The sequence below is a fragment of the Salvelinus alpinus genome, chromosome 19 (assembly GCF_045679555.1).
Source record: "Salvelinus alpinus chromosome 19, SLU_Salpinus.1, whole genome shotgun sequence".
NCBI classification, from domain to species: domain Eukaryota; kingdom Metazoa; phylum Chordata; class Actinopteri; order Salmoniformes; family Salmonidae; genus Salvelinus; species Salvelinus alpinus.
In genome coordinates this window covers 45,689,946-45,703,890 of record NC_092104.1, presented here as the reverse complement: position 1 = coordinate 45,703,890, position 13,945 = coordinate 45,689,946, and the positions used below count along the sequence as shown (strand labels likewise).

The 13,945-nt window shown below is 46.7% G+C and overlaps 1 protein-coding gene across 2 annotated transcripts in view; it reads left to right on the top strand.

Annotated features, from left to right (window-relative positions):
• LOC139545720 (disabled homolog 2-interacting protein-like) overlaps window positions 1–13,945 on the top strand; it is a 93,821-nt gene that overhangs the window by 36,829 nt on the left and 43,047 nt on the right. For both annotated transcript variants that reach the window (XM_071353785.1, XM_071353784.1), the window contains exon 2: window positions 11,710–11,813. In XM_071353785.1, the coding sequence (XP_071209886.1) occupies window positions 11,710–11,813 (104 nt within the window). The remainder of the gene's footprint in view (window positions 1–11,709; window positions 11,814–13,945) is intronic.

Sequence of the window (13,945 nt, the reverse complement as noted above, 5' to 3'; positions counted from 1 at the left end):
TCAAACGAATGAGGGTTCGAAACATTAAAGCCAATTCAGAAAGAAACACCGCATCCGTTTAACCATTTATTAGAAAAGATTACGATGCATAGTCTTGGCGTTAGAGCTCTGCTCCTTCAGGGTAGCTCACTGCTAGAGTGAAGCGTCATATGAAGATGATAATATAACTACAGGCAGTGAGCTATATCAAATCCCCTGAAGGAAGAAACACAAAACCCAGACAGGTGGAGGCTGGGGTGGTGATGGGATATCAGAAACAGCAAGCATACCGCGTAACAGCTAGTTACAGCAGCAAGAGACACCAGTGCATGTGTGCGAGGGACATCCGGCATTGAGGAAGCATGTGTACAGGTTCAATGGCATGCAATCTCCTCTGCGCTCTATCAGCAACATGGACAGCGCCCTAAAGCAAGATTTTGTTTCAATCTAGCTGGTTGGTTATTTATCAATCTTACCTTTCAAAAGAGTTGCAGCCTCCTTGATGCTCTGTGGAACCTCTTGAGTAATCAATCATTCCATTCTCTCATTCTCTTCTCTTCCGGAACCAGCTGTTCCGGAAGAATGTGTGATCACGCTCTCCGCAGCCGATGTGAATGTTGACCTGTTTAAAGGTCTTACAAGGCCACAGGGCCAGACGGATTACCAGGACGTGTACTGCAAGTATACGCTGACCAACTGGCAAGTGTCTTCACTGACATTTTCAACCTCTCCCTGTCCGAGTCTGTAATACCAACATGTTTTATGTAGACCACCATAGTCCCTGTGCCCAAGAACACTAAGGTAACCTGCCTAACGACCCGTAGCACTCACGTCTGTAGCCATGAAGTGCCTTGAAAGGCTGGTCATGGCTCACATCAACACCATCATCACATAAACCCTAGACCCACTCCAATTTGCATACTGCCCCAACAGATCCACAGATGATGCCGTCTCCATTGCACTCCACACTGCCCTTTCCCACCTGGATAAAAGGAACACCAATGTGAGAATGCTATTCATTGACTACAGCTCAGCGTTCAATTGTGGACTACAAGGGAAAAGGACCGAGAACGCCCCCATTCTCATCGACGGGGCTGTAGTGGAGCAGGTTGAGAGCTTCAAGGTCCTTGGTGTCCACATCACCAACAAACTAACATGGTCCAAGTAACTCAAGACAGTCGTGAATAGGGCACGACAAAACCTATAACGCCTCAGGAGACTGAAAAGATTTGGCATGGGTCCTCAGATCCTGAAAAGGTTCTACAGCTGCACCATCGAGAGCATCCTGACTGGTTGCATCACTGCCTGGTACGGCAACTGTTCGGCCTCCGACCGCAAGCACGAGAGATTAGTGCGAACGGCCCAGTACATCACTGGGGCCAAGCTTCCTGCCATCCAGGACCTCTATACCAAGCGGTGTCAGAGGAAGGCCCAAAAAATTGTCAAAGACTCCAGCCACCCTAGTCATAGACTGTTCTCTCTGCTACCGCGCGGTACCGGAGCAACAAGTCTAGGTCCAAGAGGCTTCTAAACAGCTTCTACCCCCAAGCCATAAGACTCCTGAATATCTAGTCAAATGGCTACCCAGACTATTTGCAGTGCCCCCACCCCACCACCTCTTTACACCACTGATACTCTCTGTTGTCATCTATGCATAGTCACTTTAATAACTCTACCTACATGTACATACTACCTCATATAACCAGTGGCCCCGCACATTGACTTTGTATCAGTACCTCCCTGTATATAGTCTCGCTATTGTTATTTCACTGCTTCTCTTTCATTACTTGTTACTTTTATCTCTTATTCTTATCTGTAACGCTTCTCGTGGGCTGAAGGAAGAGTGGACCAAGGTGCAGCGTTTAAAGTGTTCATGATTGAATTTTAAAAAAACAAATTGAACAAAAACAACAAACAGGAGAACGAAAGCGAAACAGTTCTGTCTGGTGCAGACACAAAAACAGAAAACAACTACCCACAAAACCCATGTGGGCAAGAGCTACCTAAATATGGTTCTCAATCAGAGACAACGATAGACAGCTGCCTCTGAGAACCACACCTGGCCAAACAACAAAGAAATACAAAACATAGAACACAAAACATAGAATGCCCACCCCAACTCACGCCCTGACCAAACCAAAATAGAGACATAAAAAGGATCTCTAAGGTCAGGGCGTGACATTATCTGTATTTTTTTTAAACTGCATTGTTGTTTAGGAGCTCGTAAGTAAGCATTTCACTGTAAGGTCTACACCTGTTGTATTCGGCGCATGTGACGAATACAATTTGATTTGAAATGATGGGGAATAACCAATCATGATGATGCATCGGCAGCTGTGAACTCTATAGCATGCTTCAGGCAACCACAGTGAATGTGACTGTACATCAAATGTTGCTATGGTAAAACGTTTTATATAATTTTCACTTTACACAATCACTTTGCCTACTCTTAAGTCTAATATGTTGGCATGCATAACCATTTTTAACCAATTCTGATGGCTGTTAAAAGCATTTTAAAAAATGTATATTACCGCTATATCAACACACTTGCCAGTCTCGTTTAACAAATCAAAATTGCTTTGGCACAGTGAGCATCAAGTCACTTACCGATAATGTTGTAGACCTTTCAAACATTTTCTATCATTTTCATCTAAACACGAAGTTAGTCCCGAGATGCTTTCAATTGCCAAACTTATAGGCATGCCCAATTTAGGCATTTTTTGTATCAACGTGATGCTGCGCTAAAAATGTGATTATGTATTAGCCGAGTGGTTAAAAGTATTTAGGCATATCATGTGAAATCAATGTCAAAATGTATGTATGTAGGTCTACATTGTAGTTGTTTTGATATTCCTATATGATCAAACCAATAAATGAAGCAATCGCATGTGGCGCAGGAACCACTGACTCACTATCAAGACACGTGCCGGTATCTCTTAACTGGTTAGGACCGCTCATGAGGTGTCCTACATATCTGTTGACTAGGTAGGACTCTAGATTAGGTTATGAATAGAGGCTTCATGCATAACTTTTATTTTGACCCATAAGTGTAGGAGTAAATTGTCTCTATTCTCAGCACATTTTCTACTCTGAGACGCTTTGTGGATACGGCCCTGATCCTAGATCAGCACTTCTACTCTGAGACACTTTATGAATACGGGCCCAGGAGCATAGCACAATGCTGCAGGGGCAGTAATAGTATCATCAGTCATTGATAAAACCAGCTCTGTGTGGTTGCAGTGTCTAACTACTCCTGGGCAGAGCCAGGGTGTTCACAGAGAGGTTGGTAGTCTCTGCGCATCTGGTGAGAGTGTATGAAAGAGAAACAGAGGAATTTATTTGATTTTATCAGGAAGTCATACTGAGATGAAGGTCTCTTTTACAGATGAGCCCTGCATTACATCAATTATAGAAAACACACACATCAAAATATAAATACAAAATGCAAGCAGAAAGAGAAACACAGTCATAAAAAAGGTCCTCAATCAGCTTTCTGAATTACCCTAGAGGCACCAGAACGTCACATTTAAGAGCATTTTGAAGATTGTTCCACAAATAAGGTGCAAGAACATTTCCAGAGTTAGCCATCCCTGAGACCGGGTGTTGTTAGGTACAGTGTGACTTTTTTGTAAATGTCCTTTATGAATGAAAACAAAGTATCAACCTATGTGACATCAGAGGGCCAATTAACTTTCTGGCAGAGATTGCAGTGATGAGTACTAAAATTGTCGCCTGTAATAAAGCGCAGAGTGCTATGATAAACTACATCTAATGGCTTTAATGACGTGGCAGCTGCGTTCATATACTGTACAGTGCCTTTGGAAAGTATTCAGACCGTTACAGCCTTATTCTAAAATGGATTTAACCAAATAAAAATATCAGCAATCTACATATACTTGAACATCTTGGCCATGTACTGTTATAATCGTCACCCGGCACAGCCAGAAGAGGACTGGCCACCCCTCAGAGCCTGGTTCCTCTAGGTTTCTTCCTAGGTTCCTGCCTTTCTAGGGAGTTTTTCCTAGCCACTGTGCTTACACATCTGCATTGCTTGCTGTCTGGGGTTTGGGGTTTTTGTATAGCCCTTTGTGACATTGGCTGATGTAAAAAGGGCTTTATAAATTTTATTGAACTCCTGGTGAGGTTTGTTCTAAATAGGACAAGGGGTTTAAGACTGCTTAAAACAACTTCTTTACATGCATGGAACTTTTCCTCCTATGACAGTTCCTTCTTTGCCTTTACTATATCTGCTAACTAAAGCCTGCTCTGTTTTGTAAGTTCAACAAAAGTGTCTCTAAGTTATCTGTTCTAATTTGGTTTCCTCTTCAGGCGTAAAAGGTCAAAGTCTGGCCAAATGGTGATTAAACACCTAATAGTCACAGTACTGCACATTACACCGAAATACCAACAGAGGATTCATTTCATTGCAGTCATTGTAAAAGTCATGATCATTTTCCATGGCCTTTGTAATGATCACCTATCTAGCTCATTGCTGCATTATGCTCCAGTGAAAAGTGTCATTGTTTTTGGTTGTTGTGGGAAGGGAGGGGAGAAACTAATCCCAGTAAAGGAGGTGTGTTATGCTCCTGAGGGGTGGGCCAGGGGTCATTCTTGTGGACTCTCAACCCCTAGACAGCATGCAAGTGTCAACTCACACCTAAACAAAAACAGAGGACATTCAGATATACAAGTACTATGTGTTTTTGACGTCCGGGGACCCTTACCGCCGACCCCGGACCGGGGACCCTCGCAGCGGGCCCCGGACAGGAGGGAGACCTGGCTGCTCCGGACAGGAGGGAGACCTGGCTGCTCCGGACAGGAGGGAGACCTGGCTGCTCCGGACAGGAGGGAGACTCTGGCTGCTCCGGACAGGAGGGAGACTCTGGCTGCTCCGGACAGGAGGGAGACTCTGGCTGCTCCGGACAGGATGGAGACTCTGGCTGCTCCGGACAGGATGGAGACTCTGGCTGCTCCGGACAGGATGGAGACTCTGGCTGCTCCGGACAGGAGGGAGACTCTGGCTGCTCCGGACAGGAGGGAGACTCTGGCTGCTCCGGACAGGAGGGAGACTCTGGCTGCTCCGGACAGGAGGGAGTCGCTGGAGGCTCCGGACTAGAGGGCGTTGCTGGAGGCTCCGGACTGACGTCCTTCGTTGGAGGCCTCGTGCCATAACTCCTCACTGGAGGCTTCGTGCCGTGGTTCATCACAGGAGGCTTCGTGCCATGGATCATCACAGGAAGCTTCGTGCCATGGATCATCACTGGAGGCTTCGTGCCATGGATCATCACTGGAGGCTTCGTGCCATGGATCATCACTGGAGGCTTCGTGCCATGGATCATCACTGGAGGCTTCGTGCCATGGATCATCACTGGAGGCTTCGTGCCATGGATCATCACTGGAGGCTTCGTGCCATGGATCATCACTGGAGGCTTCGTGCCATGGATCATTACTGGAGGCTTCTTGCCATGGATCATCACTGGAATGGAGAGACACACAGGAGGCCTGGCTCTGGGAGCAGGCACAGGACTCACCAGGCTGGGGAGACATGCAGGAGGGTTAGGGCTTAGCACAGGCACAGAACTCACCAGGCTGGGGAGACATGCAGGAGGCCTTGGCCTAGGCACCGGATGCACTGGACCGTGGAGGCGTACTGGCGGTCTTGACGCAGAGCTAGCACAACTCGTCCTGGCTGGATCCCCCCTGTAGCCCGGCAAGTGCGGGGAGTTGGAACAGGCCGCACTGGGCTGTGCTGGCGAACCGGGGACACCGTGCGTAGGGCTGGTGCAGTATACCCCGGGCCGAGGAGACGCACTGGAGACCAGATGCGCTGAGCCGGCATCATCCCTCCTGGCTCGATGCCCACTCTAGCCCGGCCGATTTGAGGAGCTGCGATGTAGCGCACCGGGCTATGCGTGCGCACTGGGGACACCGTGCGCTTCACCGCATAACACGGTGCCTGCCCAGTCACTCTCTCGCCACGGTAAGCACGGGGAGTTGGCTCAGGTCTCCCTTTAATGGCTATGCTAATGATCTCTTACTGTATACAGGAATGAGAACTGCAAAGATATGGGGTTTGGCACATACAGTGAGCTCCAAAAGTATTGGGACAGTGACACATTTTTGTTTTGGCTCTGTACTCCAGCACTTTGGATTTATCAACTTTAGTATTTTTATCCATATCGGGTTAACCGTTTAGAAATTACAGCACTTTGTACACATAGTCCCCCCCATTTTAGGGACCAAAAGTCCACATTCACTTATGTCTATCAAATCAAAGTTTATTTGTCACGTGCGCTGAATACAACAGGTGTAGACCTTACAGTGAAATGCTTACTTACAGGCTCTAACCAATAGTGCAAAAAATATATTAGGTGAACAATAGGTAGGTAAAGAAATAAAACAACAGTAAAAAGACAGGCTATATACAGTAGCGAGGCTATAAAAGTAGTGAGGCTACATACAGACACGGGTTAGTCAGGCTGATTGAGGTAGTATGTACATGTAGATATGGTTAAAGTGACTATGCGTATATGATGAACAGAGAATCGCAGTAGCGTAAAAGAGGAGTTGGCGGGTGGTGGGTGGGACACAATGAAGATAGCCCGGTTAGCCAATGTGCAGGAGCACTGGTTGGTGGCCCAATTGAGGTAGTATGTACATGAATGTATAGTTAAAGTGACTATGCATATAAGATAAACAGAGAGTAGCAGCAGCGTAAAAAGAGGGGTTGGGGGGGCACACAATGCACAGAGTAGCCATTTGATTACCTGTTCAGGAGTCTTATGGCTTGGGGGTAAAAACTGTTGAGAAGCCTTTTTGTCCTAGACTTGGCACTCCGATACAGCTTGCCATGCGGTAGTAGAGAGAACACTCTATGGCTGGGGTCTTTGACAATTTTTAGGGCCTTCACCGCCTGGTGTAGACATCCTGGATGGCAGGCAGCTTAGCCCTAGTGATGTACTGGGCCGTACGCACTACCCTCTGTAGTGCCTTGTGGTCAGAGGCCGAGCAATTGCCGTACCAGGCAGTGATGCAACCAGTCAGGATGCTCTCGATGTTGCAGCTGTGGAACCTTTTGAGGATCTCAGGACGCATGCCAAATCGTTTTAGTTTCCTGAGGGGGAATAGGCTTTGTCGTGCCCTCTTCACGACTGTCTTGGTGTATTTGGACCATTCTAGTTTGTTGTTGATGTGGACACCAACCTGCTCCACTACAGCACCGTCGATGAGAATTAGTGCTCGGTCCTCCTTTTCCTGTAGTCCACAATCATCTCCTTAGTCTTGGTTACGTTGAAGGATAGGTTGTTATTCTGGCACCACCCGGCCAGGTCTCTGACCTCCTCTCTATAGGCTGTCTCGTCGTTGTCGGTGATCAGGCCTACCACTGTTGGGTCGTCTGCAAACTTAATGATGGTGTTGGAGTCGTGCCTGGCCATGCAGTCGTGGGTGAACAGGGAGTACAGGAGGAGACTGAGCACGCACCCCTGGGGAGCTCCAGTGTTGAGGATCAGCGTGGCAGATGAATAGCATTCTCACATAAGTGTTCCTTTTGTCCAGGTGGGAAAGGGCAGTGTGGAGTGCAATATATATTGCATCATCTGTGGATCTGTTGGGGCGGTATGCAAATTGGAGTGGGTCTAGGGTTTCTAGGATTATGGTGTTGATGTGAGCCATGACTAACCTTTCAAAGCACTTCATGGCTACGGACGTGAGTGCTACGGGTCTGTAGTCATTTAGGCAGGTTGCCTTTGTGTTTTTGGGCAGAGGGACTATGGTGGTCTGCTTGAAACATGTTGGTATTACAGACTCAATCAGGGACATGTTGAAAATGTCAGTGAAGACACCTGCCATTTGGTCAGCACATGCCCGGAGCACACGTTCTGGTAATCCGTCTGTCCCCGCAGCCTTGTGTATGTTGACCTGTTTAAAGGGCTTACTCACGTCGGCTCCGGAGTGCGTGATCACACAATCGTCCGGAACAGCTGATGCTCTTATGCATGCCTCAGTGTTGCATTTTACATTTTACATTTAAGTCATTTAGCAGACGCTCTTATCCAGAGCGACTTACAAATTGGTGCATTCACCTTATGATATCCAGTGGAACAACCACTTTACAATAGTGCATCTAACTCTTTTAAGGGGGGGGGGGTTAGAAGGATGACTTTATCCTATCCTAGGTATTCCTTAAAGAGGTGGGGTTTCAGGTGTCTCCGGAAGGTGGTGATTGACTCCGCTGACCTGGCGTCGTGAGGGAGTTTGTTCCACCATTGGGGTGCCAGAGCAGCGAACAGTTTTGACTGGGCTGAGCGGGAACTGTACTTCCTCAGAGGTAGGGAGGCGAGCAGGCCAGAGGTGGATGAACGCAGTGCCCTTGTTTGGGTGTAGGGCCTGATCAGAGCCTGAAGGTACGGAGGTGCCGTTCCCCTCACAGCTCCGTAGGCAAGCACCATGGTCTTGTAGCGGATGCGAGCTTCAACTGGAAGCCAGTGGAGAGAGCGGAGGAGCGGGGTGACGTGAGAGAACTTGGGAAAGTTGAACACCAGACAACTTTGTGTTGCGTGCCTCGAAGCGAGCATAGAAGTGATTTATCTCATCTGGTAGGCTCGTGTCACTGGACAGCTCGCGCCTGTGCTTCCCTTTGTAGTCTGTAATAGTTTGCAAGCCCTGCCACGTAAGACGAGCGTCGGAGCCGGTGTAGTATGATTCAATCTTAGCCCTGTATTGACACTTTGCCTGTTTGATGGTTTGTCGCAGGGCATAGCAGGATTTCTTGTAAGCTTCCGGGTTAGAGTCCCGCACCTTGAAAGCGTCAGCTCTACCCATTAGCTCAGTGCGAATGTTGCCTTTAATCCATGGCTTCTAGTTGGGATATGTACGTACAGTCACTGTGGGGACGACGTCCTCGATGCACTTATTGATAAAGCCAGTGACTGACGTGGTGTACTCCTCAATGCCATCGGAAGAATCCCGGAACATGTTCCAGTCTGTGATAGCAAAACAGTCCTGTAGTTTAGCATCTGTAAAAGTGTATTATTTAGTCCCATATTCCTAGCACACTGATTAAATCAAACTTGTGACTCCAAAATTGTTAGTTGCATTTGCTGTTTTTTTTTGTTGTGTTACCCAATAACGACAAAGCAAAAACAGGTTTTTAGAAATGTTAACAAATTTATTACAAATAAAAAAACGTAAATTACATTTACATAAGTATTCAGACCCTTTTCTCAGTACGTTGTTGAAGCACCTTTGGCAGAGATTACAGCCTCGAGTCTTCTTGGGTATGACGTTACAAGCTTGGCACACCTATATTTGGGGAGTTTCTCCAATTCTTCTCTGCAGATCCTCTCAAGCATTGCCAGGTTGGATGAGAAGTGTCGCTGAGCAGCTATTTTCAGGTCTCTCCAGAGATGTTAGATCGGGTTCAAGTCCAGGCTCAGGCTGGGCCACTCAAGGACATTCAGAGAATTGTCCCGAAGCCACTCCTGCGTGGTCTTGGCTGTGGGCCTAGGGTCATTGTCCTGTTGGAAGGTGAACCTTCGCCCCAGTCTGAGGTCCTGAGTGCTCTGTAACAGGTTTTCATCAAGGATCTCTCTGTACTTTGCTTCATTCATCTTGCTCTCTCCTGACTAGTCTCCCAGGCCCTGCCGCTGAAAAACATCCCACAGCATGATGTTACCACCACCATGCTGCACCATAGGGATGGTGCCAGGTTTCCTCCAGACGTGAAGCTTGGCATTCAGGCCAAGGAGTTCAATCTTGGTTTCATCAGACCAGAGAATCTTGTTTCTCATGGTCAGAGAGTCCTTTAGGTGCCTTTTTAGCAAACTCCAAACAAGCTGTCATGTGCATTTTACTGAGGAGTGGCTTCCGTCTGGCCACTCTATCATAAAGACCTGATTCGTGGAGTGCTACAGAGATGGTTGGTTGTCCTTCTGGAAGGTGGTCCCATCTCCACAGAGGAACTCTGGAGCTCCGTCAGAGTGACCATCAGGTTTTTGGTCACCTCCCTGACTAAGGCCCTTCTCCCCCGATTGCTCAGTTTGGCCGGGCGGCCAGCAGCCAACTCTTGGTGGTTCCAAACTTCTTCCATTTAAGAATGATGGAAGTCGCTGTTCTTGGAGACCTTTAATGCTGAAGACATTTTTTGGTACCCTTCCCCACACATGTGCCTCGACACAATCCTGTCTCGACGCTCTATGAACAATTCCTTCGACCTCATGGCTTGGTTTTTGCTCTGACATGCACTGTCAACTGTGGGACCTTAAATAGACAGGTGTGTGCCTTTCCAAATCATGTCCAATTTAATTTACCACAGGTGGACTCGAATCAAGTTGTGGAAACATTTCACGGATGATCAATGGAAACAGGATGCACCTGAGCTCAATTTGGAGTGTCATAGCAAAGGGTCTGAATACTTATGTAAATAAGATATTTTTTTTTTTATATATATTTGCAAAATATTCTAAGAACCTGTTTTTGCTTTGTCATTATGGTGTATTTGTGTGTAGATTGATGAGGAAAATGTAAATTTAATCAATTTTAGAATAAGGCTGTAACGTAACAAAATGTGGGGAAAGTATTTCCGAATGCAATGTATTTGATGTAAGCCTACCTTCAATTAATTTAAAATTGAACGAAGTAATAATGGTGTGATTTTATTGATTTGAAGCAACATTTTAGGCTATATTTCCAACAACTTTTAGACTACTGTACCCTTGAAAAAATGTCAGCTAATCCAAGGCAGATTTTTGTCGATGCCTTCTGAAACTAAGCCAAGCGGAGGATGCAGTGAGAGGATATCTCCTGAGACAGCCAAACTCAGTGTAAACTATCTCCAGACCTTTTGCAGCCAGACGTTTTCTACACATCACTTTCCCATTTTGACAGCGTTCCCTTCCTGGTTGTTTGAAGTGATCTTGTCGTGTTGATGTGCTTTGATATTATTCTTTGGCCTTTCTGTGGTTGATCAGCAATTGTAGCTAGCCTAGCGAAACCCATTATTAGCTGAAATTGTTCGAAAAACCAGAAGTGAAGTTTTTTCACTATCAAAAGTTGATCATGTAATTGAATGCGGTGCCATTGTCTGTTATCTCCTCCTTCCTCCATGAGAAAGTGTGAGGCGATAAATGAGGGAGCTCAGAGGTCTGCTCTCTTGTTAGTCTTATCTCTCCAACAGAGGCAGCGGCGCAGAAATGAGAGTGACACTTCACTCTTGGCCTATCAACTTTGAACAGATACTGCTGCACAGAAAGAGAACATGTATGGATTTCATAGATCTTTGTCTCTCACGGATGGCTGCACTCTGTCAGTCATTTGTTTTCTGGGCAAACTCTCTTTCTCTCGTTGCGTTCCGCATAGACAAACAGGGGGGACGTGTAGCGCATCCCAAACACAAATCATTCAGAGAAAGCCAAGGGGTTGTGTGGGAAAGATACACGCAAGAGTGACATTGAGAATTAGATTCGTATGGATAAATTATATTATAAAAAAAAATCTGTGGATAGGCGATAATATTGAAATGACCATTGAACAGCAAGAACTTACAGATTGTACCTTTTTTAAGAAAAATAAACAAACTAGAAAAGCATACCCTTTTTAATTTGTGTGCTCGCTCCTTTCTGAAGATTATATGGACATTGTTCGGGATTATAATAGATCTGCAAACATCTACCTTTGGAATTTGACAATTGTGCACTAAGAACGTTCATGTGGATGTCTCTCCTCTCTCAGAGCTCCCTCCTGAGAGGGTTGGCCGCAGGCGCAGTATGCCGGGCAGCGCTCTGGACAAGTGCACCTCCATAGAGCCATCCACCTCCACCTCCTTCAAAGTCACGGTGAGCATTCATTAGTGCACCTAATCTACTCTACTGCTCGCTTGCTCTCTCTCTCTGTTTGTCTCTGTGTCTCTCTCTCTGTGTCTCTCTGTTTGTGTCTCTCTGTTTGTGTCTCTCTGTCTGTCATTCACAAACACACAGCTACACTATTGTTTGTCTCATGCCCTCTAGAGGTCAGTGGGGAGCATGAGATATTTGACATCTACTCTGTATAAACCAACTGCATGTAAATAGTGTTTTTAATGCTTTTGATGTACAGCTTTGTGTTTTAAAATCATACAGGTGTGGTTAGGTCCTTGTCTCAGTAGCTTTCTTTGGCCAAGAAAATCTATTTCCTTGCTATTAATGGTGGAGGCAAGACTCTGGTGCCTTAACCCCATAGGGAAGGTCCAACTGAATATGATCAGATAATTGTGTTCCCCTGAGAGCGGATGATGGGAGCTGACAGTGAACATAAAAGGTTGTGTGATCACTCACACACACACCTGTTGTGTTTGTAATGCCATGCTGCTAATCAGTGGGCTTTCTTTACTGTAAGATGGAGGTCATGTCGTTCACCTCTGTTGGATTGAGACGAGCACAGTAACCTTCTTGATACTGTGTTTAAATGGAGTCTAGGTAGATGGAGGAGCCCTCAGGTCAGGCTGGTGGTGCTAGAGGACCAGCTCCATGTTGTCAGATGGCATTTTGGCTCTGAGCGGTCACGCTGGAGGGAGAGACAACAGAGATCTGATCAGCTTATCCTCGTTTGCTTCACTGCCACAGAGCCTAATCAATTGTTAATGACTTGTTGTGTAACCAGAGATGGGACTGAGAATTCCCAGCCAAACAAAGCCCTGGCAGGCTGGCGTAGGACTGTTGCTAACGTAGCTACGGTATAACCTAGCTGAGTCGTTGTGGTTGTTGTTCAGTCACCGGTGCCTCCAATGCCATCCTGGCTGAGTTCTCCTAGGGGCAGGTTACCATGGTGACATTACTGCTGAGCGCCTCCCTCCGTGTCGTTCGTCATACCTGAGACACGTCAGTGGATTCGTTAGCTGATTAGAGCATGGTGACGGATTACCCTTGCTCTTTGCATTACAGGAGAGACATCCAGGCCTTCAATGTAAGACACTATTAGTGATGCAGTGCCTCGCTTCTCATTTGACAATCTCTCTTTAAGGATATGCCTAAATATAGGTTAGTACAGACATCTCCTCTCTCCTTCTGTGTCTCTCTCAGGATGTTCTCAAATGGGATAAAGTCCAATGAAATGATGCGCACAATGAAAGCCGTAGGATGAAACGGTACGGTGTTGACACGCTGTGGCTCCTCCCACTAATTGTCTCGTGTCTTCCTGTGGGACTGGAGGGCGAGAGGCTGGCCATCATGAGCTGAGCTCAGAGTGGTTGGGTGGGTGGGAGGGGGACCTGGAGCCTGTTGGAGCAGGAGAAAGGGGGAATGAGGAACCCTGGCTGTGAGGACGAGGCCCAGTGCCCCAGGAGGAACTCAACACCGCTAGCAGGTGGTCCATGTGAGAACCAGCAGGAAAAACCAACAGAGAGGAGGATATCCCACCAGTCTCATTCATACCAATCTGAAGTTGTAAAGAGAGAAGAGAGAGATCATTTCCGCTGTAGTTTGAACACAGCCGTGAGTCTTTGATTTGAGGTTCTACTTCTAGGTCTACTTACTGGCTCGATCAGCACCACTACTCAATGGCGTGTGCCAAACTCCTGATTTGTGTTTTGTTTTTGGAGTGGTCAAACGTACATGCAGCACTGCAGTCCCCCCAAAAAATAAAAGCACAGGCCAATCACTGTTCATCCAGTGATTGCCTGCCCTACCCAGCCCAGCCCAGCCCTACACTACACTACTCTACCCATGCCAGAGGTGCTCTGTAGGGGAGCTGGGGTCTGCGGCATCATCAAACACCTCTCCCTCCTCCAGCCCTGTCGAGGCCCATCAACAATTCCCCTCCCAGTCACTCTGCAAATGTCATTGGAGGGGAAGGCCTAAGAATAGAGAGCCCAGAAAATTCCCCACAAATTACAGCAGGAAAGGAGTAATGCCTCCCAAGAGCCTGTCATAATTGGAAAGGATGGTTTCTTTGCCAGAAGCAGAAATGTTTGGAAGGTCTTTTGAAGGACTAA